Consider the following 23890-nt stretch of genomic DNA (forward strand, 5'->3'; position numbering starts at 1 on the left):
CTTAGTATATATACATATATAGTATACTTAGGAAAAAGAATGTGTTCAATTAGTCTAATAAATGTTTTTTTTTTTGCTAAATGTACGTACTACTCTAAAAATAATAACAATTGAGTCTAGTTTAAGTTAGTAGGGTAGAGGAAAGTATTTTTTTTTTAAATATAATTCTATATAATTGTTGTCTTTTTATTGTATATATTCATAATATCTTCGATAAAAAAGAGCCTCCTCTCTATCTGTGTATAACAATTTGTGATGATGATGAGCGAGATGGTAATGAAGATGTTAGTAAGAGTTGTTCAGGTTGTTTCAGTTGCAGTTGCATACGATTTTTGAACTGATTTAGTATAAGGATTAGCAATGATATAGAAATTATGAAATGGTAACTATTTGGTAATAAATTTTTACTAGAATTGCACATATCTTCCTCACAAAAGCACATATGTCCATTGCCTGAACTTTCCATCATGCACACATGATCGACCATAAATAAATTTATTTGTAATTGCGAAGTACACATACGACGTACAACTTCATACGCTGAAAAGAAATTTAAATTATATTATTTATATTAATATGTATTTTAAAAAATAAAAATAAAAATAAATTTTTATAATTAAATTATGAATAGAAAAAATAAAAAAAATAAAAAAAGAGAAATATTAGATTCGGCTTTACCAAATCATTGAAGTCCCATTTATATGATAATATATAAAATATAACATATAATAATTATAAATAATATAATATCTTATGTTAGTGAAAAGAGCTGCTTTAAACTTTTTTCTCATACTTATAATCCGTTAAATATTAAAATTAAAGGATCTGTTGGTATGGATGGCAGTACATATAATGTAGGATATGAATAAGATGAATATAAACTAATAGTTCGTAAGACAACTATATCCAAAACTGATCCGAATGATATCGTTTTTACTATTACTAATATTAATATTAATCGGAACATCTAAGTAATCTGGGCATTTGAATTTAGAAAGATTGCTTCAAAACCTCACTCGGAACATCTAAGTAATCGGCGCATATTGTTAACATCATACAAATTGTTACTGAGTTCTTTCTGTGCTAAAATTTTTAATAAAAGATGGAAAGACTCAACGATATCCAGGCATCAGTATGCATAATGATCACTTTCCACTAAAAGGAAATTCAATAGCCTCATAGGATATGAGATTATTCCGTAAAAATATCAGTCTTATGGTAGGTTTACTTACAGGTCATTGCAGACTAAGGAACCATGCTAGAAGATTGAATCTCCTTTTCAATCATACCTGTCGCAGACGATGAAAATGTCTATCATCTACTCTGTCTTTGCCCGGGTCATGCACGTCGCCGGCTCAACACTTTAGCAGCCCCCTTTCTTGAGGATCTTGATCCTCCCACGAAACAGCGTTCTAAGCTTTGCCAAAGGTGATTTCAAACCCTGAGTTTCCTCTATATACGCTAACACAATGGGTATAATATAACCTAACCTATATTAGGTTAATCTAATATTAATAAATAAACATATATTGGTTTATATGCGAGCTATATAATAATAAAAATTATTATTAAATTATTATTATGTTTTTAAAATTAAATCCCATTGTTAAAAACTTAACAATACCATCAGCAAAAGTAGACGATTTTTCTTACAAATTACTTATACTAAGCTATACTTAATATAGGTATTATAGTACTTATAAGTTTAGTTGAAAATCTATACAACTTATTTAAAAAAAAAGCTCATAACATATATATTTGAATCTCATGCCGATAGATATGTGGCATTAGGCCATATTTTTAGAAAAAATATATATAAAGGGATGTGAATGTTAATAGCTCCCAGCAGAAACGTGACATAGGAATATTGAAGAAAGTTTTCAATAACAACATTATCTCTAGAAATAGAGATCTCCAGATATGAGTCTAATCGGATTATTTCTTATAAAGATATTTGAAGTTGTCTAAGCCAACAATGGCTACAATTTCGGAAACCAACAAAAATTACTCTATTTGTAAGACGGTGTTAAATAAACAATAAAATAATCGAAAGTGGCAACTCCTGGTTCCAATTTCTGGACATAAAAATTATTTATCGAATCAAAAAATAATTGCTTAATTCAAATAATTTGTAGACAGCCATATAGCTAGGGGCACCTTGTGGGACTGAAGCTCTCTAAAATGAATCGAATGATTATATTTATAGGTATGTATATTATAAAAGTATATTATTATTTTTTGTAAGTTGTTGAAATTATATGAAAGCCCTCTCTGAAGTAAATTTCTGCTTATGGGTGTTTTATTATAATCTATATCTTTCAGCTTCTAAATAATAGTAAAAAATAAATCTCAATACTTTTTAATGATTTGTTTCAAGATAAGTTTAGCAAAATTTTAATAGATCGATCGACGTTGTTGTATGAAAAATTTTTAAAGTTTCTATACTGTTTCTATATACTACTAATAAACTAATAAACGAATATAGCAGAAACATATAAAAAATTTTAGAGAGTCTCGCATTTATTTTTATATTGTCGCGTATTATTTTTTTGGGATATAATATAAGGTATAATTATATAAACATAATAAATATATACTTATAATAGTTTTTAGGACTACCTATGAATGTATATATAACAATATATAACAATATATATAAGGTATAATTATATAAACATAATAAATATATACTTATATTAGTTTTTAGGACTACATATGAATGTATATATAACAATATATAGTTGTTCATATTGGAAGTATGGTAATTTGAAATTCTTAATACTTACGTGATTTAGAGTGTCGCACCATTTTTACACAACAACCATTGCATGTCATTAATGGCGGTTGATCCTTCGGTAAAGCGGTATAATTAAAAGGATCTTTACATCTTGCATCCGTCCATGAGTCACATTCATAGCAATAAATTGAACGTGCTGGTAATGGTAAATAAAATTTGAAATATTATTTTGAAATTAAATATATATATTTTTTAATTTAATAAATGTTTAAATTAAATTATCTAAATAAGAACAAAATTACTAAATCCATTAAATATAATAATTAATTTAATTATACAAGCATACATTACATACAGAAATGTAAAGAACTTCAGTGCAAATTTAAAAAAAATGCAAGCTAATGAAATATATACATATTAATTAACACAGATAAAGCATATATATGTATTTAATTAAATAATATAATATTTACATCTTAATTTTGTATAAAGTGCTCTAAACATCTACCAAATATTTGTTATCTAAAATGTGCAAATTTTTTTTTTATTGTGAAAATTATAGCATTTAAAACCTTCATTAATTATTTTAAATTAATTAATGTATTAGATTATACTTTTTTTTTATACTAATGAATGTCAATGTTAATACTTTATGTATATATAGGGATCTTATAAGATAATACTATGTATAATCTATTATTATCTTCATAATAATATATGAAAATAGGTTGATTACAAATTTCTTTATGTTCATTTCATGTGTATAAGAATTAATGAATCTCTTTGGTTATGAACTGTTATCATTCATTACTTAGATTAACTATTACAAATGTGGATCAATCTAATCTAAAATGATTGCATTGTGGTCTACTGAGGGTTTTCATTGTAATCAAAATGTTAGTACATATTTGTAAACTAATAATGAAGGGCTATGATTGTATGTTAGTGAGGACTGAATAATGTAACCTTTTATATAGTTGATATTGTATAAAATTTTTCATTAATCACTTGTATGTGACTTAGGTAAGTAGAAATATTATAATAGTATTATATTTTTATACTATTTATACAGTCTGCCTTTCCTATTGGTACTGAGTATATTTCTTTCATAATATATATGAAGGATTCTCCAACAAGCATTCATTTTCTAAAGTATTTCATTATATTAATGTAGTTTTAAAGACGTTATAAAGATGTAAATATTATTAATAAATTCATTTAAGAAATAATATATATAATATCATTATATTTATATGTCATTGGTGGAATACCACACCAAGATAATGCAAGACCCCATACAAATTTGGTAGCTTTCAAAACCGTTTACAGCTTGGATGAAATGTATTGCTATAACTTTAATATTCCTTAGATCTGGCTCCTTCCTATTGTTATTTATTTCGGTTACCACAAAATTTTCACATGACAGGAACTTTACTTTGATAGAGATTTTGAACAGTTCTTTATCAGCAAAGAACGTATAATCATGCTTATGCCGGAAAGATGGTAAAGTATACTAAACCAGAATGGACAATTGGGATCATAGGATAGGTTATACCGGCGGTACCCAGGGGATCCAATTAGACCTATTGGTCTAACTAGAAATTGAAACCATTTAGAACCTTAGGCAAAACTCAAAATGCTGTTTAGTGGCAGATTTTATAATTATTCAAAATTCTCAAGAAAGGGGCCTCCTAAAGTATTGATTCGCCGCCGTGAATGACCTGGGCAAAGAGAGAGCAGATGGGAGGCACTCTCATCGTCTTTCCCACAGTTGCGACAGGTATGATTGAAGAAAGATTCAAACTTGTAGCACGGTTGCCTAGTTTGCAGTGATCAGTAAATGGGATCATAACTTTATATAAAAATTGGAAAGCCATTACAATGGGTCAATCAAACCGTACTAGGTTTCACTTCTTTACCCAAAACTAATCTTGCGTGGTGAGTAATATATATACTGTTCAGTATATTTTCTACTTATTCTATTTTTATTTTTATAATTTTTTTATTTTTATAAAAAATAAAATTACTTTTTAAACCACTTTATTTTTTTAGAATTTTAGATTCGGTAGTGAATTCATATTATAATAAAGAAAAGTATCTAAAATTTAGACTTTTTATTTATTGCTTTTTATTTATTAAAAGTTTATTAAAAAACTTATTATTTATTATTCAAATATATACATACGCAATTTAAAAATAAAAACCAATTAAAAAAATTAAATTGAAGTGGTTTAATATGTAAAAATTATTCCTTGGGTATTGTACAACATTTTTTATTAACAATACTTTATTATATTAATATTCAAATATTTTATATATTACTTCATGTTTTTTTTAAATTTTATGTTGAATGCTTTTAATGGAAAATTCTTCGCCTGTACCTTTTATTTTCATGGAAAAAAGGAGTAGTGCACTGCGACCCAAAAGAACTATTGTGTTCCTTAGAGTGATTAGAGTATTACAGTGTATAGAGCCTATCTTTCTTGGTTTTAGATCCTTATGATCCATTAGAGTGGATTAGAGTGTTAGAGTTTTAGAGTGTATAGAGCCTATCTCTCCTAGTTTTAAGTCCTTATGATCCATGAAATACACTCCTAGGTGTTTCTTCTGCTTGTACATTAGTGCCGGGCACTACCAAAGCAGATGGAATGCAGTTTCTCTCTCTTCTCTACAGTATCTACAGTCTGAATTTGATTGCATTCCTAACTTCGATATATTCGCCTGTAGGTAATGTGGTAAGATTGTGTTAATTTTTCTTCATCAAGATATATAAGTGTAAATGCTAGAGCTTACCACCTATTTTTTTATGTAATTAATATAGAATAACTCATGAAAATACTTAATTAATTGTTGTTAATAAATAATATAAAATATGAAATAAATCATAAGAGAAAAATATTATAAGAAAATTATTCATGATTCAAAAACTTTATGCAAAAAAAGTATCTCAGTTTAATTAATATAATTATAAAATAAAAAATTATTTAAGCTAACAAATACTTCTTATATATACAATAAATAATATACAATTAATATGCTTTAATGAAATTTACAATGAAAATTCTAATTATAAAACAGTGTCATTTGCATTTGATAAGAAGTGCACTTTCAATCACTCAAACGTGCAGTGATAAATCTCATACACAATTTCAGTACTAAATGTGCAACTAAGGTTTTATTAGACATATCACGAAATATTATTATTTGTTATATATATACAATATATGGTATTTTATATAAATAGCATAACACTGCTTTTAACATTTATTATCTATTGTTTGTTTGGCCACCTTCGATGTCTCAAGGCACATTATAGTCATTACTTAAGCGTTTTCTCTAAGTGGTGATATGGATTTTGCTATTACACATTTTTACATCGACATTCCACATTTTCGTACCACACAAAATAAATCCGAATCGTTAAAAAAATATAAATTTATTATAATATATATTTTTTTATATATTTATATATTTTTTCATTATTTAAGTCCCAAAAATGTTTACAAATTTTACACATTTAGAGTAAAATTAGAGAAAATAAGTTCTTATTACGATTATATATATTAATATGCACAATTTCTCTATCAAACTCAAAACAGCTGCACAAAGAAGTGTAAAAGGTAAGTTTGTCCTTTTTCCATATTCAAAATGTTTAAGGATATTTAGGATATTTGCCAAGAATTGTGTAGGTGTTCTGGATGATGCTTTTGTGTTAAGCGCTTAATTGAAAACAAATAAAAAATATATAACACAGCAAAATAAAACTTTTAAAAAGGTTGCAATTCTTCTTCCAACATTTTTATATAAAATTTATAAGTTCTCTCTAAGTTTTCAGTATTAAAACTCGTTTAACGTAATTTAATAAAAAGGATGTCTCATATTTTTCCGACTCAAAATATTTAATTTTAATTTTTTAAAGACCCAATTAAAGATTTCTACGGACATTATAGAGTAAATAATTTTTTCATTACCTTGTGATCTTAACTTTACTCGAAAATTGAAAAGGCATACAATGGATCAATCAAAGCTTACTAGGTTTTACTTCTTTACTTAAAACTACTCTTGCATGGTGTGTAATATATACTACATATAGTTATAAAGTGTGTCACAGAACAGATAATGGTAAATATATATACTATAAAGAGGTTTTTTCAAAAAGAACTGAACTACAACAACAAAAATTCATTCTTATATTATTTTAATTAATTGAATTTTTGGCTGACTATACATGTCAACTGTTTCGAGTATTACCAAATACCCATCATCAGTGGTCTTGGAATTATTTTTTATATTTATGTTAACTATTAGTAAATAATTTTTTGAGACTGCAAGTACCAGTAATCGAACTCGTGTCCTGCCAAATTTGAAGCTCAAAGTCAACGCAGCTTATACACTATATGTAAAAGAGTTTTTTTTTAACTCAGATCGTTTATTCATAAACAAAATTTATCACAAATTTTATAAAAATCGGTATACGAATATCTTTCAAATTTTTTCCCTTTAACAAAAAAGTACTGAATATAACTTACTAAGTATTGAGTATATGTTTACTACAATAATGTACTCATGAAAATGAAGTAATAGTCAAGTGGATTAAACGCCATATCGGTATTAAGCAAAACGAAGAGGCAGATAAATTTGCAAAGCAAGGATCAAGCCATAACTTGTGTGGCCCAGAGCCCAGAATACTATTGGGCTACAACATGACTGCAGCCTATGTTGATAAGTGGATAATTCATCTTAATAGATGGAGAGAGATGAGCACTTGTAGACAGACTAAACTCATGATGCCAAAACCGTTGGCCAGGGGATCGATAAAAGTACTTAGCTATTCACGGAGCACCCTAAGCTGGCTGACCTCATTGTTTATGGGACATGGAAACTTCAAATATCACCTCAAAAACTTCTAATTTTTTGTTCTTTTAAAATTAAAAAAAGAGTGTTGAATTTTTCGATAAGAAATTTTAAAATGTTTTTAAATACAATGAAAAATTTCAATGGGCTAGGTAAGTCACACATAAATCTATTAATCCCTAGTGATATCAAATTCAGCTAAACCTTTCTTTAGCTTTTTTACGAAACGAAAAAGTGTTTTACGCTTCATTCCTGAAACGGAGCCACCAAGCATTTTTAAGTATTCTTTTTAAGCGTCTTTTTGAGACCAAACTTAAATCGGGAATTGAACTCAGATTCTTCGTGCCTAGTGATATCAAATGCAGCTAAACCTTGCTTTCTAAAAGTGCTTTCCGCATCATTCCTGAAACGGAGCCACCAAGCATTTTTTAAGTGTTCTTTTTATGCGTCTTTTTAGACCAGACTTAAATCGGGACTTGAACTCAGACTTTTCGTGCCTAGTGATATTAAATACAGCTAAACCTTTCTTTCTTAAAAGTGTTTCACGTTTCATTCCTGAAACGAAGCTACCAAGCATTTTTAAGTGTTCTTTTTAAGCGTCTTTTTAGACCAGACTTAAGTCGGGACTTGAACTCAGACTCTTCGTGCCTAGTGATATCAAATGCAACTAAACCTTGCTTTCTAAAAAGTACTTCACGCTTCATTCCTGAAACGGAGCCACCAAGCATTTTTAAGTGTTCTTTTTATGTGCCTTTTTAGACCAGACTTAAGACGGGACTTGAACTCAGTCTTCTCGTGTCTTAGAAAATTTTTTAGAAAATTGCAACCTTTTTATTTGTATTTTGTGTATACATTGTTTAAAGGATACACTTGCAAACTGAAGCTGTTCTTAATATTTTTTAGTAGATTTCTTTTTAAAGATAAAAACAACAAATCTTAAAAAAAATATTTAAAATAAAATTTGATTAAAACATTTAGTAAAAATATTGTTTAATATTTTTATAGTGTGTTGGTTAATTGTTTTTTTTTGCATATAATTTAAACACAAATAATAAAATTTTTGGAAAATATTTAAAATATGATTTCATAAAAAAATATTTGGCATATTGAAAATAAAGCATGGATTCATACTTTGACATTCGGCTGAGACTTGAGGAATCCATACGAAAAATAGTAATCCAAATGCCGCTGTAAAAGAAAAAAGTAAGAAGAACAGACAATGGAATGTGGTGGAATAAAATATATATAGATTTATTTTTCGATTTACATTTTTTTGTATATAAAAAAAAACATGAAAGATTTATTTACAAAAGTTTGAAAAGGTACTATTTTACAAAGTTTATATTTTCGCAGATAACTAGAAGGACTACCAGGTAGAATTTTTTTTTAATTAACTGCCAACTGGTTTTCATATTAGAAGGGTCATATCTAATCCTCTTTCTTTGAGCGCTATCTATAAGATAACATGCTTTTGCAATAACTTTGTTGGTATTATTATTTTTTTTGTTTTTTTTTTTTGTATTATAAAATATCTATTTATTATAATAAAAATAAAGACTGTTACAGCACAATTTTTAATTTTCACGAGACGTTTACAACGACTTATAAATATTTATATATGGTTTACACTACATACTTAACAATATACAAAACGTATCTAAAATATACAATTTTTATTCAATCCGAGAATGTCGATTGCAATATTAAATATCTTAGCCATTACAGGAAAGATGTGATGCTGTGACAAGTGATAAGTAGGTAGGAAGTAAGTAAGAACATTTTTACAAAGTATATATGAAAGATGTTTCGGATGTGAAGGCAGAAAGTTACGTATACGCAATGGACAAGTGATTTTGATACTCTTTAAATGTGTTTATTAGTTTTGCAATTGTACAGATGAGATAGTAGATAGATTGCAACTAATTTAGTTTAGTAAGTGAATTTGTTAGTTATTTTTTTCTTTAATCTTAAATGATTTTATGAAAAATATAGCTTTTAAAGGTAAAACGCAGTAGTATTTAATATTTTTCAACGTGAAACTTAAGAACAAACCAAAAAAATGAAATCATCTAATTATTTTGTACATTAGTAAGTGTTTTAATTTTAAATCAATCGAAATTAAAGTGTTAATTATTTTATGAATAGTTTGGTCTAATTTATTGCAATTTAAATTTTGTAAGACTTACATGGAAAGCAATTGTCTGCCGTTGAAAATTTTATGTTTACCAATATAACTTTTTGTGTATCAAATTTGTATTTCAATTGCGAATAGTGAAACATAAAAATAAAAACAAATTAATATAAATAAATTCAACACAGAAAAAAATGTTGAAAAAAATTAAATATTATTTATTTAAAATAATTTTCTTCATAAATAGGTATAAATGTTTTAAACAGGAATTTTGTAAAAAATTTGGAATATGAGAATAAAAACAGCACTGTAGTAAATTTATTTTATTAATTTTATAAAAAAAATATATTACATATATATATATATGATTATATTGCTATGATTATGATTATGTTTATAATAATTGGAAATAAAAGTTAAAAATAATATAAGACATATACCAACAACTTATCGACGAATTAAATCAATTTCTTTCGTAGAAATTATGTTTTTTTATTATTAACATATTTCAATACTTGAAGTGTAAAAAATTGTTTATGGAATATTTCCCAACTGAATGCCATAAATGCAGAAGAAAACATAAATGAGGCAAGGAAGAAAGCGATTATTTCCCCTCGAAGAAGGGGTCCATTTCCATATCAACTGAGATACAAAATGTCTGAAGAACACGTTACCCGTAAAAACTCTTCAGTAAATTTACATGGGCTAATGAATAATGTCATTTAGTTAGGAAACAAGTTATTGTTTATTTCCCTTCAAAGAAGGGCTTCATATCCATATGAACCGAGGTATGAAATGTCAGAAGAACACGGTATCCATAAAAAATCTAAAGTAAAGTTACATGGACTAATGAATTACGTCATTTAGTTAGGAAACAAGTTATTGTTTATACCTTTCAAAAAAGGAGTCCATATTAACATCAACCGATATACAATATGTCAGAAGCATACGTTATCCGTAAAAATTCTTCAATAAATTAACATGGACTAATGAATTATGTCATTCAGTTAGAAAACAAGTTATTGTTTATTTCCTTTCAAAGAAGGGCTTCATATCCATATGAAAATCTTTAGTAAATTTACATTGACTAATGAATTATGTCATTTAGTTAGGAAACAAGTTATTGTTTATTTCCTTTCAAAGAAGGGGTCCATATCCACATCAACCGATATACAAATTTCAGAAGAACACGTTATCCGTAAAAATTCTTCAATAAATTTACATGGATTAATGAATTATGCCATTTAGTTAGGAAACAAGTTATTGTTTATTCCTTTCAAAGAAGGAGTCCATATCCACATCAACTGATATACAAATTTCAAAAGAACACGGTATCCATGAAAAATATTCAGGACTAATGAACTATGTCATTTAGTTAGGAAACAAGTTATTGTGAGAACTAATATAAATTTTACATTTATATAAATATTTTTCAATGATGTGAAGTATTAACGTATATAACGAATAATATATAAGCAGAAAAACATATATTAGTTGTACATGTTTATATAAATAGTTTAATTTAATCTATTTTGAACAGTGTCTTCAGAAGATTTTTAGCATTCTGTAATCCAATAAAAGGACCAGAGATATTTAATCAGAAACTATAATTATTGTTATTTAAAAAAGGGTAGTGCACTTTGACCTAAAAGACCTATTGAGCCCCTTAGTCGGATTAGGGTGTTTCTGCAAGTCCGATTTCTTTAATGAAAGACAGTATAGTGCCTATCTTTTCTAGTCTTAAGTTCTATAAACTATTGAAATATGAAATACCCTCCTAGGTGTTTCTTCTGCTTGTACTTTAGTGCCGGGTACTCCCCAAGCATATGGTATGCAGTTTCTGTCTCTTTTCTACAGTATCTGCAGTCTGCAGTTGGATGAGATTTCTAACTTTAATAGGTGATTACTCAATCTACAGTGACCGGTTAACCAGAAACTTAATTCAATTGAATTATATCAACAACAACAAAAAATGGAAAAGAATCTAAGTTCATATAGTTCTCATTGATTTTAGCCAAAGCTTGGCGATACGGATTAATTAATTGAAATATGCAGCTTACTTTCTATAATCCTGCTCTTTTGTTTATTTATTTATTTATACTATCGATATTAAAAAGTTGTTGAAATCCGGGGAAAAAAAATCATAACACATTTTCTCTGTGAATGCCCGGCTTTGACGCCCAGAAGAAATAGGTTCTTAGGCAGATACTTCTTTGATAGTTTATTAGACTGTTCATCGGTGAAGATGAAAGATCTATTAAATTATCTAAATTCGGCAGGATGGATTTAGTCTCTTATCGTCTATACTAGGGTACTTGTGATGAATGTGATAGCAAAATGGCGAAAAATCGGTAATTGAGGTACATGGAAATTATCTAATGGCCTGCCACTGCAACCAACTAACCATCGATATCAAAACCAACAATATTATTAGTAAAAGTGCATATATCGTTTCTAAAACGTAAACCTTTGATAGAAGGTATAATAATCTTCTAAGTATCTCCAACTTAACGAGAGCAATACAAGACAATGAATATTTGTCTATAAATATAAAGTTAAATATATATGTAAATATATACAATATTTATATATTTTTATGAGCAATTCATTGATATTTATTTAAAACTGGGTCGCGATCATGCCACAAAATGAAAATAATTAACATATAAATAAAAAAAATAAATTAGACAGAAAATAATTTTACAATCAAATTTCTTCTTATTGAAATATATATACTTTCAGCACCCTAAGTGAGATTTAAAAGCAGAACATCAAAAAATAATTATAAATATATCTCAAAAGTATTTTAGTTTTATTTTTAATTTTAATACATAATTTCCTTGAAATTGTGCAGATATTTTCGTATGTTTTTAACGAATTAAGGCGAAAATGTTGTCTAAAAATACTGATGAATGATGAATTTCCGTATGTCATCAATCCATATAATTGAAAATATGTTTAATATTAATTAATTTCAAAACACTGATTTAATTAAAAAATTATTAGCACACAAATAAACAGCACAAGTTCGATTGATAAAAGAAATTATTTTTCACGGTCCCACAGAACAGTATGATTCTGCTATATTTGGAATAAAAAAGACTGCTATGGTATATGCGGATTTAATATAGATTTGCTCTCGATAAATAGGATCATAAATTTGGTAAGTAAATATAATGTATAATGACTTATACAGAAGCTTTCAAAAGTTAAGTCAGCGAAAGTGATTGGTTTTGAATTGGTTTTAAGGAAGTGATATTTTAAAATAGGAGTCGTATTAGTATAAATCGTTCTCTATGAAGGATGAAAAAACATAGGAGTGATTGGAGGTGAGAAATAAAACTTTCAAAAATCAAAGTTGTTTCATATGTTAAGCTGAAATATTATATATTTTGATTTGATATTATACGTAGATATCTTAAGATCTGAAAAAATTTTGAAGCAATTGAGTGGGAATGTAGTAAAAATAAGATTATTTTTAACAAGATAATACTATGTGTCATAAATCCATGATAACAATGGTAAAATTATGCGAGTTGTATTTAAGATTAATACTTCACACGACCTTTTCTCCAGAAAACTATACTTCTTTAACTAAAGATTTGTTGTTGTTTTTATAATTATTTCATATAAGTTTGTACCTTTTACACAAAAAAAAAATGGTCGAATATTTTTAATAAACAATAGTTTATAATAGTTAATAATTTTTGAATAATAAGTAGAAAAAAAATTTTTTTTTAGAGAAAACATATTTTATCCGTGATAATTGACTTCAAAAATAAAAATTTAATTATCTAGTTTTATCATTTATATATATTTTTTATATATATTTAACTATTATATTGAATTTATTATAATATATATTTTATATGATATAAAAAGTACCGATAATTTTTTGTCACTAAATGATCTTATCACCTAGTTCAAGGCTGTTCAAAGCATGATCCACGGGCTACATGCGGCTCGCGGATAATATATGTGCGGCCCGAAACATGTTTGTAATCTACCACAATTACACAAATTTTCTCTTGATATATTTTCGTAAAATCACATATTTTATTTTAATGGTATTCTAAAAAAAATTAATGAATAATAAAAGCAAATTTAACATTAGTAAATTTATACATTATAATCCTATTCTTATTTTCTCCAAAAAACCATAGACGTATTTACTTGTTTCTACGGCCTTCCGATCTGTAGAGTGACTTGTATTGGCCCGCGATCGTATTGGTGTGAACAGCCCTGATCTAGATGATCTAATATCTTACAACACTAAACTGATATTTAATATAAGGTGGTGGTGTTACTTTGCATTTAAAGTAAAAGAAGACTGACTATTCAGAAATGATTCTGTGAAGCATAGTATATATGGCCTATGATATAAGATATTATATATTTTCCGAATATATAACATTTTTAGTATATAAGTTGTGTATTTAGGAAGTGTTTAAGGGATCTCTATTGAAATTAAGTGTAATTTTGCATTTCGAAATAAAATTTTATCAAGTATATACCCCTCTCTCCATTTTTGGCATAAATACGCCTAGCTGCGCCATTGAAGTAGATAGTATCTTTATCTACTAGATTTTGATTTTATTTAAATAGGTTTTTGATATTATTTAGATTATAAAACCGTGTAATAAAGCAGTTTCTTGTAATAAAGCTATTACATTATTTTGTTATCTAATCCAAAAGAAACTACGAAGGTAGGGTCTAAAACAAAATTTAAATATGAAAATAAAATAAAGAAAATTAGAATAAAAATAAAGATAAAGATAAAAATCGTTTGTGAGAATGATACACAAAATTTGTACGCTGATATGTTAATCTATTTTTATATATATTCTTTTGATGTGCGTTGATCTTGATTTGGACAGCTTAATTAGATGCTTCAAAATCAACAAGTCGGAATATTTACGGCATTTTTTCCTTCCTAGTTGAAGTGTATTTTTCGCAATGTAGAGCGAAAAAAAATTTCTTTTGTGAGTTATATTATTGTGTCATATATATTATTTAATGTTTTATAAAACAGCACCTTGAACTTTTTCAATTTTAAAAAAATATTATTTAAAATTTATTAAACAATTTATATATATATATATCTATATATGTGGCCTAGATTTGAAGTTTAAATAAAAGTTAATGAACTCAACTAACCTGCGAGAGTAATAATCCATTTATTGGTATAACTTGTGTATGTTGCCACAGCGCCACCCATTTTGCAGATGTCTGTGATGTCTCTTAGTGTTGTGCTAATAACCAAATAGTAACTAAAATATATTATTTATTTTTTTAAATATATAATAAAATGATTATTTCAGTTTTTATATTGATTGCCCACCTTTTTGGATTTTCTATTCAAAGCATTTTTGACTAATGTGAGTTTTTATTAATGTTTGTTTATATGCATTCTATATATAATATATCCAGAGTACTATAACAATTGAAACTCAGTGATGTTGATCAGGATGTAACAAACAGTATCAAATTAAAGAAAATTTTCTAAAAAAAATTTATTGCTATATTTACATTATAAATATTTCAAAAAGAGTATATAGTATAATAAAAAAAAAAAAGAAAAAAATTTTAAAAGTGCGCTAAAATAAATTTTAATTGAAAATTGAAATTTTAATCTGTACATTTCAAAGACCCTTAAAAAGAACTATAAAAATTACTAAAAATCATGCTATTATTTATTTCTTATTGTTTATTTGAAACAATATGTATATTGTTTTTTATATTAAAATTTACAAAAAAAATATAATTTTATTTTGTTATAGATATACAGTATAAGAATGTGAGTCTTTCAATTCTAAAAAAGCTATATTATAATTTTGTGCTTTTAATATATATTAAAAAATTTTTCTACATAAATAATAACTATAAAAAAGTATTTTACTACTTCTGTTTAAATTTGATTATTAAAAAAATTAATATATATATTTTTTTCAATTTCAGTTTTATATCTTTTCGTCTCATTTCAAGAAAGCAAATTGGACATAAATTTTCAATTTTGACGTCAAAGAAACTAAATAGAATTTTTTAATGCGACATTTTTGAAAATAAAAATTCAAATATTTCGTCTTAAGATATAAATGAATAAAAAATGTAGATACTCGTAATCAAAATGAAACATGTTTCTGCAACAAGAGAATATTTTTTTAAAAATTTTGTCTAAGTACTTAATTTACAAAATATATTTTAAAATTAAAAAAAAATTTGGAATGAACTAAACACATTGGTGGGCCTTACAACTAACCTTACAACCATCTAAAATTTAGAATTATTATAAATATTTTATTTAAAGAAAAGTTTTATTATCTATTACTAAAAATTGCTGCCAAAAAAGAAAATCCCACGAAGAAATTATTTAAATAATTAAATAATTGGTTCTATAGTATGAGAACCTTCACTGAATACAGAATATTTTTCAAAAGCTAGATAGACTATTAAGATAGCTTCTGGGTGGCAGCTACAGGTGCAATTTAATCATGCCCTACAAGCAAACTTAACGTTACCACTTTTACCTTTATGACGATATTTCAGGTCTGACGTACAGACAGTGTCTTATCAGTGATATCACAATGAATCATTATGTGCGCATAATTGCACTCGAATTACCTCGAATACCTTTACTACCAACTGAATATTTTATCGAACAAACAGTAACCATCAGTGCATAGAGATTTTGAGCACCTGTCATTCAATCTCACTAAGACACAGTAAAATTCTATCAACTATTCCCAGCATTAGTTGAGATAAATCAGATTGCAATTATTTCGCTTAAATTTGTCACAAATATTCTCATGCAAGAGAATAAAAAAGGAGGGTTGATTACAAGTATAAAGCAGGAAATGTCAGCGAGAGCACCACAGGAGCCAAAATTTACACTATGCACCTATAAATGTGTAAATCCTATCACTCTCACAACGTAAATATTAGAAGTGCAGTATTCGTCACCTAAGGGCCCGCTTAAACTTCCAGGAATATAAAGTTCATATTCTCACAGATAGTCAGTTAGCTATCAAAGTTCTGTCAGGTGCCTTTATATCATATAAGGCAGTTCACAGAGATAAATTAACTATTAACGTAATAGATAACAGTTCCAAGATAATTTTATTTTTGGTTTCCAATCATGGAAATAAAGCAGAAAATGAAAACTTGGATTAGCTGATGAGATTCGATACAACTATTACGTATTAATCCCTATTCTTATCAGTTACAAATGAAGATTGACCTATTTAAGAAACTCTGATTTAATGTACAGGAATAAAATTATATTTTTTTTGATAGAACACTTAACAAAAGTACCGGGAGCCATGGCGCTGAGTATATTCTATCAAAACTTTTGTAGATCATATTCGTTACTTCCGGTGTCTAGTTGGGATTAGTAACATACCATCTGTTATGTTACTGTTCAAATTTGTGCAGATATAGATATTAACAAATGTGTGTATAATTCAATAACTCACTTTGAATCAATCCATTGGGATTGATTGGGATTGTCATACGCCCAGATGATAAAAGACCCTGTTACCAAAATTGCAAACATTACTAGGAAAAAAATAAATTACAGATTTTGTGTAATCAGTTAGTCAAGATCTAATCTTGGTTAATCTTTACTGAGCAAGGTGGTCACCTTCGTAATGTTGAAAACTTGTGCATAGACAAGAGAATTTATTTAATGGATCTATTAAAACTATCACAAAATACAGGTGTATACTCTTATATATATTATATATACACACATAAGTTGTTGTTGTAGTTTCTTGAGTTAATACTTTTGCGCACTTTTACTCTTTTGTGGCTGGGGGACTGATCCCTTCCCCACACTAGCTTTAACTATGCAGGAATTCATATCGTTTATTAATCTTTTAATTGATGACGAACCGTAAGTCAGCATATCTTCCTGTTGTTCCTGAGGTGGACTTGGGATTTGTTATGGCAAAGTTGGGCAGCGTATCAATTTTTGTGAATAATTTTAGGACTCTGTCCCTGATGTCTTTTCATATATATTTATATGGTTTTGTATATATATATATTTAATGGCATTTGTATCTTTTCTCTAACATAGTTTACAAAAAAATGTTTTTTTATTACAACTGCAATTACAACATATCGTAGCGAAAAAAGTGCTTTTATACAACAATTATATGATATCTTAAAGCACTTTAACTGTGTCTAATAACTTTGAAAACTATGTATATAAACTCCTTTATAAAACGTATTTCTTGTCATTTATTTCACTGTTTAATCAACTAAAATACTAAACTCTTAAGATTTTAATGAATTTACCAGACATGTTTGGGTGTTAATTACAAATAGTATTTAATAATATTGAGACATTAATATTTTATTTATTTGAAAATGTGAGTTTAACAAAAATCTGGGAATAAGGTCTGCAGGCAATGATCAATGAGTCAGTGAAGTTTTAAAGAAATTTCTTATTTATTAAAGACAATATTTGTAGCCTTTCAGAAGATAATTTCTATTTAATCAACAATTTTCAATAAAATAACAATTCAAATGCAATTAATTAAAAATCAATATTTACTAAATGCATTAACGATTTTAATTGTTTATATAATTTTATTTATGTGTGTCGCTTAATTACATTGAACTTTGGCAAATTGTCAAAGAAAGTGTCTTACACATTTCAATAAAAAATAATGAAAAAAATGTTGGTCATGTAGACTTTTGTAATCACGTATTTTATTAAATGTAACATATAATAAGTATAAATAATATTGGTACACTACTCGTGTACTGTATGGTTTAGAACTTCTAACTTGAAATTGGTTCATAAGTGTGACGTAGTATCACAATGTTATAGTCTTTGTATTTAACTGATCATAGCGTGGAGTGGTACACAAGATTGCCACTCGAACCTAACCTAACCCATACATAATACGTAATATTGGAACAATATTGAAGCTATTGTTATAATACTTTCAAATATTTGTTAGCACAATTTATGAATTTTGTAAATTTATCTATAGCTTATTTGAGACTTATTATTGGTATGCATATAAAAATTGTAGTAAAACCCGTAAATGGGTTGCCCTACTTAGTTATAGGTCAAGCTCTGCAAATTTTTACTTGCATTTGGTCATCAAAAGTTTCGAATAGGAACTTGATCTATGAAATATAACCAATAATGATGCGTGTCTCAAAGAATATCTCGTTTATATATAACATAAATAATATAAAAGACTTTTAGATCTTTAATAAAACAGTCATTTATTTGATTTCTTACTAGTTGAGTTACAGTATATATACTGTCATAATGCAGGCACATCCAAATAGTGCAGTAATACGCAGTTATTCGATTTCATGGTTATAAAAAATTTAGAAGATTTTCTTATTTATCGACTAGCTCATTTATATTTGTATATCATTTAATTCAACATAATACTGTATGTACTTATGTAGTTTCCACAAAAATCAGAAAATACTATCAGAAAATGTTGACCAGTCTTAATTTAAGTTGAGTTAAAAAAGTAAAACCCTTAATTTCTATACATAATTTAATTTAACATCTGCTATATATACATTATTGAGTATACAATAACTAATTTTATGTAAAAATATTTTTAATTATTAAATAAAACATAAAAATCAAAAAAAAGTTGTAGTCTTGAACAGTGCTTAATCCTATACTCGGCATATATCCTGCAAGCTGATTGAAGTATTTTGTTCAAACCCCTTCTGCGAATGTTCTTTAATGGACCCAATCGACTCGAATCGTCTTTTTCAAAGGGTTTGATTCTTGGTTCAATACAGTCGTTGAGTTTGTTTTTCCCAAATGTCTTGATAAATAGTTTATGTATATTGGATAGTAGATCGCACCTAAATCATGTATGGTAATCACATATAGTATAGCGCTACGAACCAACGATAAAAACAAAAATGGGGCAATACTTTTTAAATTGACACATTTTTAAAAATTTAAATACGAATATTTTTTTAATTATAAGATTCCGATACTTTTTTTCACCGAATATATATATATTCTTAAATGACTACTGTCAACCTAAAAATTAGAATATCAAAATTTATTAAATGTCAATTAAGCTAAATCACATCAACTGGCAATAGTTTGGTAAATAAAATATTAATTGATATAGAACTGATAGTGCAACTACAATTTATAGTACCTATACTTTGAAATGAAAGACTTTTTTTCTGGGTAAAAATGTACGCTTCATCTGTGCTGCAATAAAATTTGTCACACTTTTGAGGTTAAGGATGTTCTATTTTAAGCACAGCTTATTTTTTTCTGATATGTGCATGACTACATTTTTTATTTTATTTTAAGTTTTTAAAAATAGAATGTCACATATACAAAATATTTAGATAAAATAGACAAAAAATATCATTTCAAATTAAAATTTGCTTTAAATTTTCCTAAAGTTTAATATGGACAAATTTTTTATAAATATTTTTTTTCAAAATTTAAAGAAAATATTATAGAAAAAAACAAAAACTAAATAAAAGTTTCCAAGTTTAAAGAAAAAATTATGTGTTTATACATCAAACTTTATTAACTTTATTAATTTAAGAGAAAAGGGGTTATTCTCTCCAACTTTAATAAGGACTATAGTAGGAATGATATAATTAAAAGTATTAGATTGTTAAAGAGCGAGCCTTGCTATATAATGTAATTGTGATTTTTATAATAAAATAACACAATTAATAAAAAATTTTACTTATTTCCGGAAGGGCACTGATAGCTTAATATTCCAATCCTTAATTTTACGAGAGCTTAAGTTATAAAAAAGAATGTCGAGCTTAAAAAGGTGAAGGTCCTATACTTTACATAATCACGGCAAAAATTATTCAATAATTTTCAGAAGTCGGTTACAGTATCTTAACACGATAAAATACTGTTCATATATGCTCTTATAGCGAAAATTTTCGAGGAATATATTAGTCCATAAAATTAAAAAATCGCCCAGTAGGGTGTTGTTATATAGACTCATAAGCTTTTTGTTGATAGTTTCACACATCATATGAGGCCTTAAATTGGAAAACTCCTTTGAGAAAATATTGTTATACAGACTTATATGTTTGTTGTCGATAGTTAACAAAATTCCCGAAATATTATTTCTACAATAATCTAACCCTATCACGAAACACATAAGGAAAAAAATGTAACAAACCCGACTATTATTATCCGAATTATATACTACATGTTTACATATATACATATTGTTTATATAACACTATATTCCATAAAGTGAATAGACTGTTAGCAAAGATTCTACATTATTCCATATATTTTTTAGATATTGTAGTTCGTTAAATGTTTCCCATATTCCCTATTAAACCATATTCTTGAATGTAATGCTCATAGTTACCGAGATGAATGGAATCAATCTAATCACATAAGCTACGAAAATTATGGTAAATGCTGAGGATAAAATTAAATCTAACGATTATAGATTGTTGGGACGTTATTATAAATATATAAGAAGTTGATTAATAGTTTTTAAACTGAACTAAAAGATGAAGATATAGTGGATTATAAAACAAATTTAGAAAATAATATAAATAGCTCTTTTATTAATTTTGTTAAATATTGATGGTTAAATAAACTAGGAACTAATAATATATTAATATATTCAGTCAACAAATTCGAGAAAAGTCTTTCAATCAAACAAACCTTGTACCATCCAGGATGTTGTGTCAGATATTGTGCAGCTTGGCAATCAACTATAAAAAACATATCTACTTAAATTGGTCTGTTTATTACTGATTGAGTTAGATTCCACAATAAATGGTTTAAAACAAAATTTCTTTACAATCGCTATAACCTTAGATCGTTTCCCTAGAATAATCCCAAGAAAACTGCCAAATGATCAAATAATTGATTTCAATGGCTGACTACCTGATTTAGTAGACAAAGAATTGCTAAAATCTAAAATAGAATGGGAATAAAGGCTCTCAATAGAATGTAGCCCTTTTAAATCTAATAGATCTTTTTTTTTACTGATATAATGTTGGAGTATTGTTCATAATTTTGAAGAAACCACAATTATAATAAATAATATTCTACTAAAATTAATTTAAATAATTAAATATTTATTAATATTGAAAATAAAGATTAAAAAAAATTTTGTTATTATAATTCCTTGCTATTTACTCCTGTTCTACTTAAAATATTTATGTATGACTATTAAATTATAATACTATTAATGGTCAAGAGTTTTTGCGAGTCAATAATTTAATAGTTTTATAATAGTAGTAGTAATAGTATTTTTTTCTTTTCTTATGCAATTACCTAGTACATTTTTTTAATCATTTTATGTTTTTATTGTAAATACTGTTAGCTAACACTTTGACTGTTGATTTTTTAAATTGATTTCAGTGAAACATAAAAACCAATAGAGTTATAAGTTTCCCGAAAAATGACAAGAGGTCATAAACAATAATGGCGAATATAAACTATATTAGAATTAATTTCCATTAAAGAGAATTTTTGCTCAAAAATATAAAAAAAAAAACGCGAGTATTTTTTTTAATATATAATACCCAAAAGTACTAAAAAGCTGGGATTCATAAATTGAAAAGTCGTTCGATTAAATACGTTGACGTTAAGGAAAAATTAAATACAAAAAAATATGGTTATCAATGAAGAAAATGTTGGTTTAAAAATATTCCAAAAACGTTGAACGTTTTTTAGATCACCCAATACCAAAGACTACTAGAGAATTGGTATCTATAAATTGGAGAATAGATGGGAGTTGAGAAAAAATACATTGACGTTAAAGAAAATTGTAGTAAAATTATTTTTATAACTAAAAATCGTTTTTTTAGAACTTTGAACTGCTTTAGTAAATTATAATTTTTATATATAATTTTAATAATGGCGAAACTCAACAAATGCCTTTATGCTGATACTGCCTTTCCCTACCTAGGGAGTTTGGGTATAAGAAAAATATTATTTAAATCAGCTGCACGTAACAATGACGGTAATGTTAATGACTAATGGGAATACTAGAAATTATGGTGAAAAAAATTAAATTTTCGTGTTGTAATTATTTAATCAATAAAAAAATATTATTAAATATTTCTTTTATTAAACTGGGTAAAAAGACTGTATAATATATCATACAGTCTTATATTAAATATTAAAATTTGCTTTAAGTTATAATTAATTAATTTTAATTAACTTAACTTATTTAACTAGATTAAATTAAGTTAAACTTAATTATAATTAAGTTAAACTTAATTATAATCAAGTCATTTCTTTTTTTACTTTAATAAAAATAAAGGAGTTAGAAAGTTTTCTTCTTACGTGTATATTTGTGGTGTTCTGTATGTATATAATATATGTGATATCGCTAACCTATAATTCTATTATATGGTATTGTATACAAAATCAAAATATTGACTCAAACACATTAATTACAGTGTTTGTCTTCATCCTAGAGGAGGTCAGAAAACAAATTAAGTAAATATTTTCTAAAAGCTTTAATCGCTCCTACTCTCATTACGAACTCACTCAGGGAAGTGTTTATTATATTCTCTCGTTGCATTTCATAGTTCTAAGCATGCAGAAACAGGACAAACAAATTAAAATAAATAAAAATTCAAACAAAAATAAATGTTTTTTTTTTATATCCTGTTTGCGGCAATTATGGACGAATGCTTTTTTAATCCATTTTAATTCTTGGTTGCAAACCTCGCTGGCTTCGAAAACTATAAAAAAAAACAGCGTAGAATCTTTAAAGAAAAGAAAATAGAGACCCCGAATTTTATGTTGTGCTCGCAGCAGTTGTTGATAATCCTATGCTTCTACTTGTATTGTTGTTGTTTAATGTTATTGAATTATTCCTATAAATTTTTCTTTTTTATTTTAAGCACTTTTAAAATTTTCTTTCACTTTCTTATAGGTTATATATTGATTATTAATATTTTCATTTACTTTTTACATATTGTAAAAATTTTTTATACTTTTCGAAACACGCAATGTCGCCGTCCGTCGTCTTTGACATAAATCGATAGTGCAGAAAGTGGGCCAAAGTACATATGTAGAATTGGGTACATGTATGTATGCATATATCAGCCCGCAGCGATTTTTTAATTTTTATTCAAATTTTTCATTTTTTTTGAATTGCATTGCACTTAAATTGGTTAGCTTTTCCGAAGACTTTTCCAATTTC

General features: G+C 26.6%; 1 protein-coding gene across 1 annotated transcript; it reads right to left on the reverse strand.

The window, feature by feature from the left end:
* On the reverse strand, window positions 1-23890 carry LOC119684552 (protein quiver-like). Its single transcript, XM_038098611.1, has 6 exons — window positions 23653-23890; window positions 15064-15224; window positions 14880-14992; window positions 8723-8779; window positions 2787-2933; window positions 1-540 (listed from the first exon to the last, which is right to left on the reverse strand). The coding sequence occupies exons 3-6, from the start codon at window positions 14938-14940 to the stop codon at window positions 233-235; spliced, it is 573 nt and encodes a 190-aa protein (XP_037954539.1). The 5' UTR covers window positions 14941-14992; window positions 15064-15224; window positions 23653-23890; the 3' UTR covers window positions 1-232.

The sequence above is a fragment of the Teleopsis dalmanni genome, chromosome 2 (assembly GCF_002237135.1).
Source record: "Teleopsis dalmanni isolate 2A chromosome 2, ASM223713v2, whole genome shotgun sequence".
Classification (NCBI taxonomy): domain Eukaryota; kingdom Metazoa; phylum Arthropoda; class Insecta; order Diptera; family Diopsidae; genus Teleopsis; species Teleopsis dalmanni.

Coding starts and splice junctions, on each gene's coding strand:
- LOC119684552 (XM_038098611.1), bottom strand. CDS start 14,940: ATGGGTGGCGCTGTGGCAACATACACAAGTTATACCAATAAATGGATT. Junction 8,780..14,879: donor ATGGATTATTACTCTCGCAG/GTTAGTTGAGTT, acceptor TTTCTTTTACAG/CGGCATTTGGATTACTATTT. Junction 2,934..8,722: donor AGTCTCAGCCGAATGTCAAA/GTATGAATCCAT, acceptor TACCATTACCAG/CACGTTCAATTTATTGCTAT.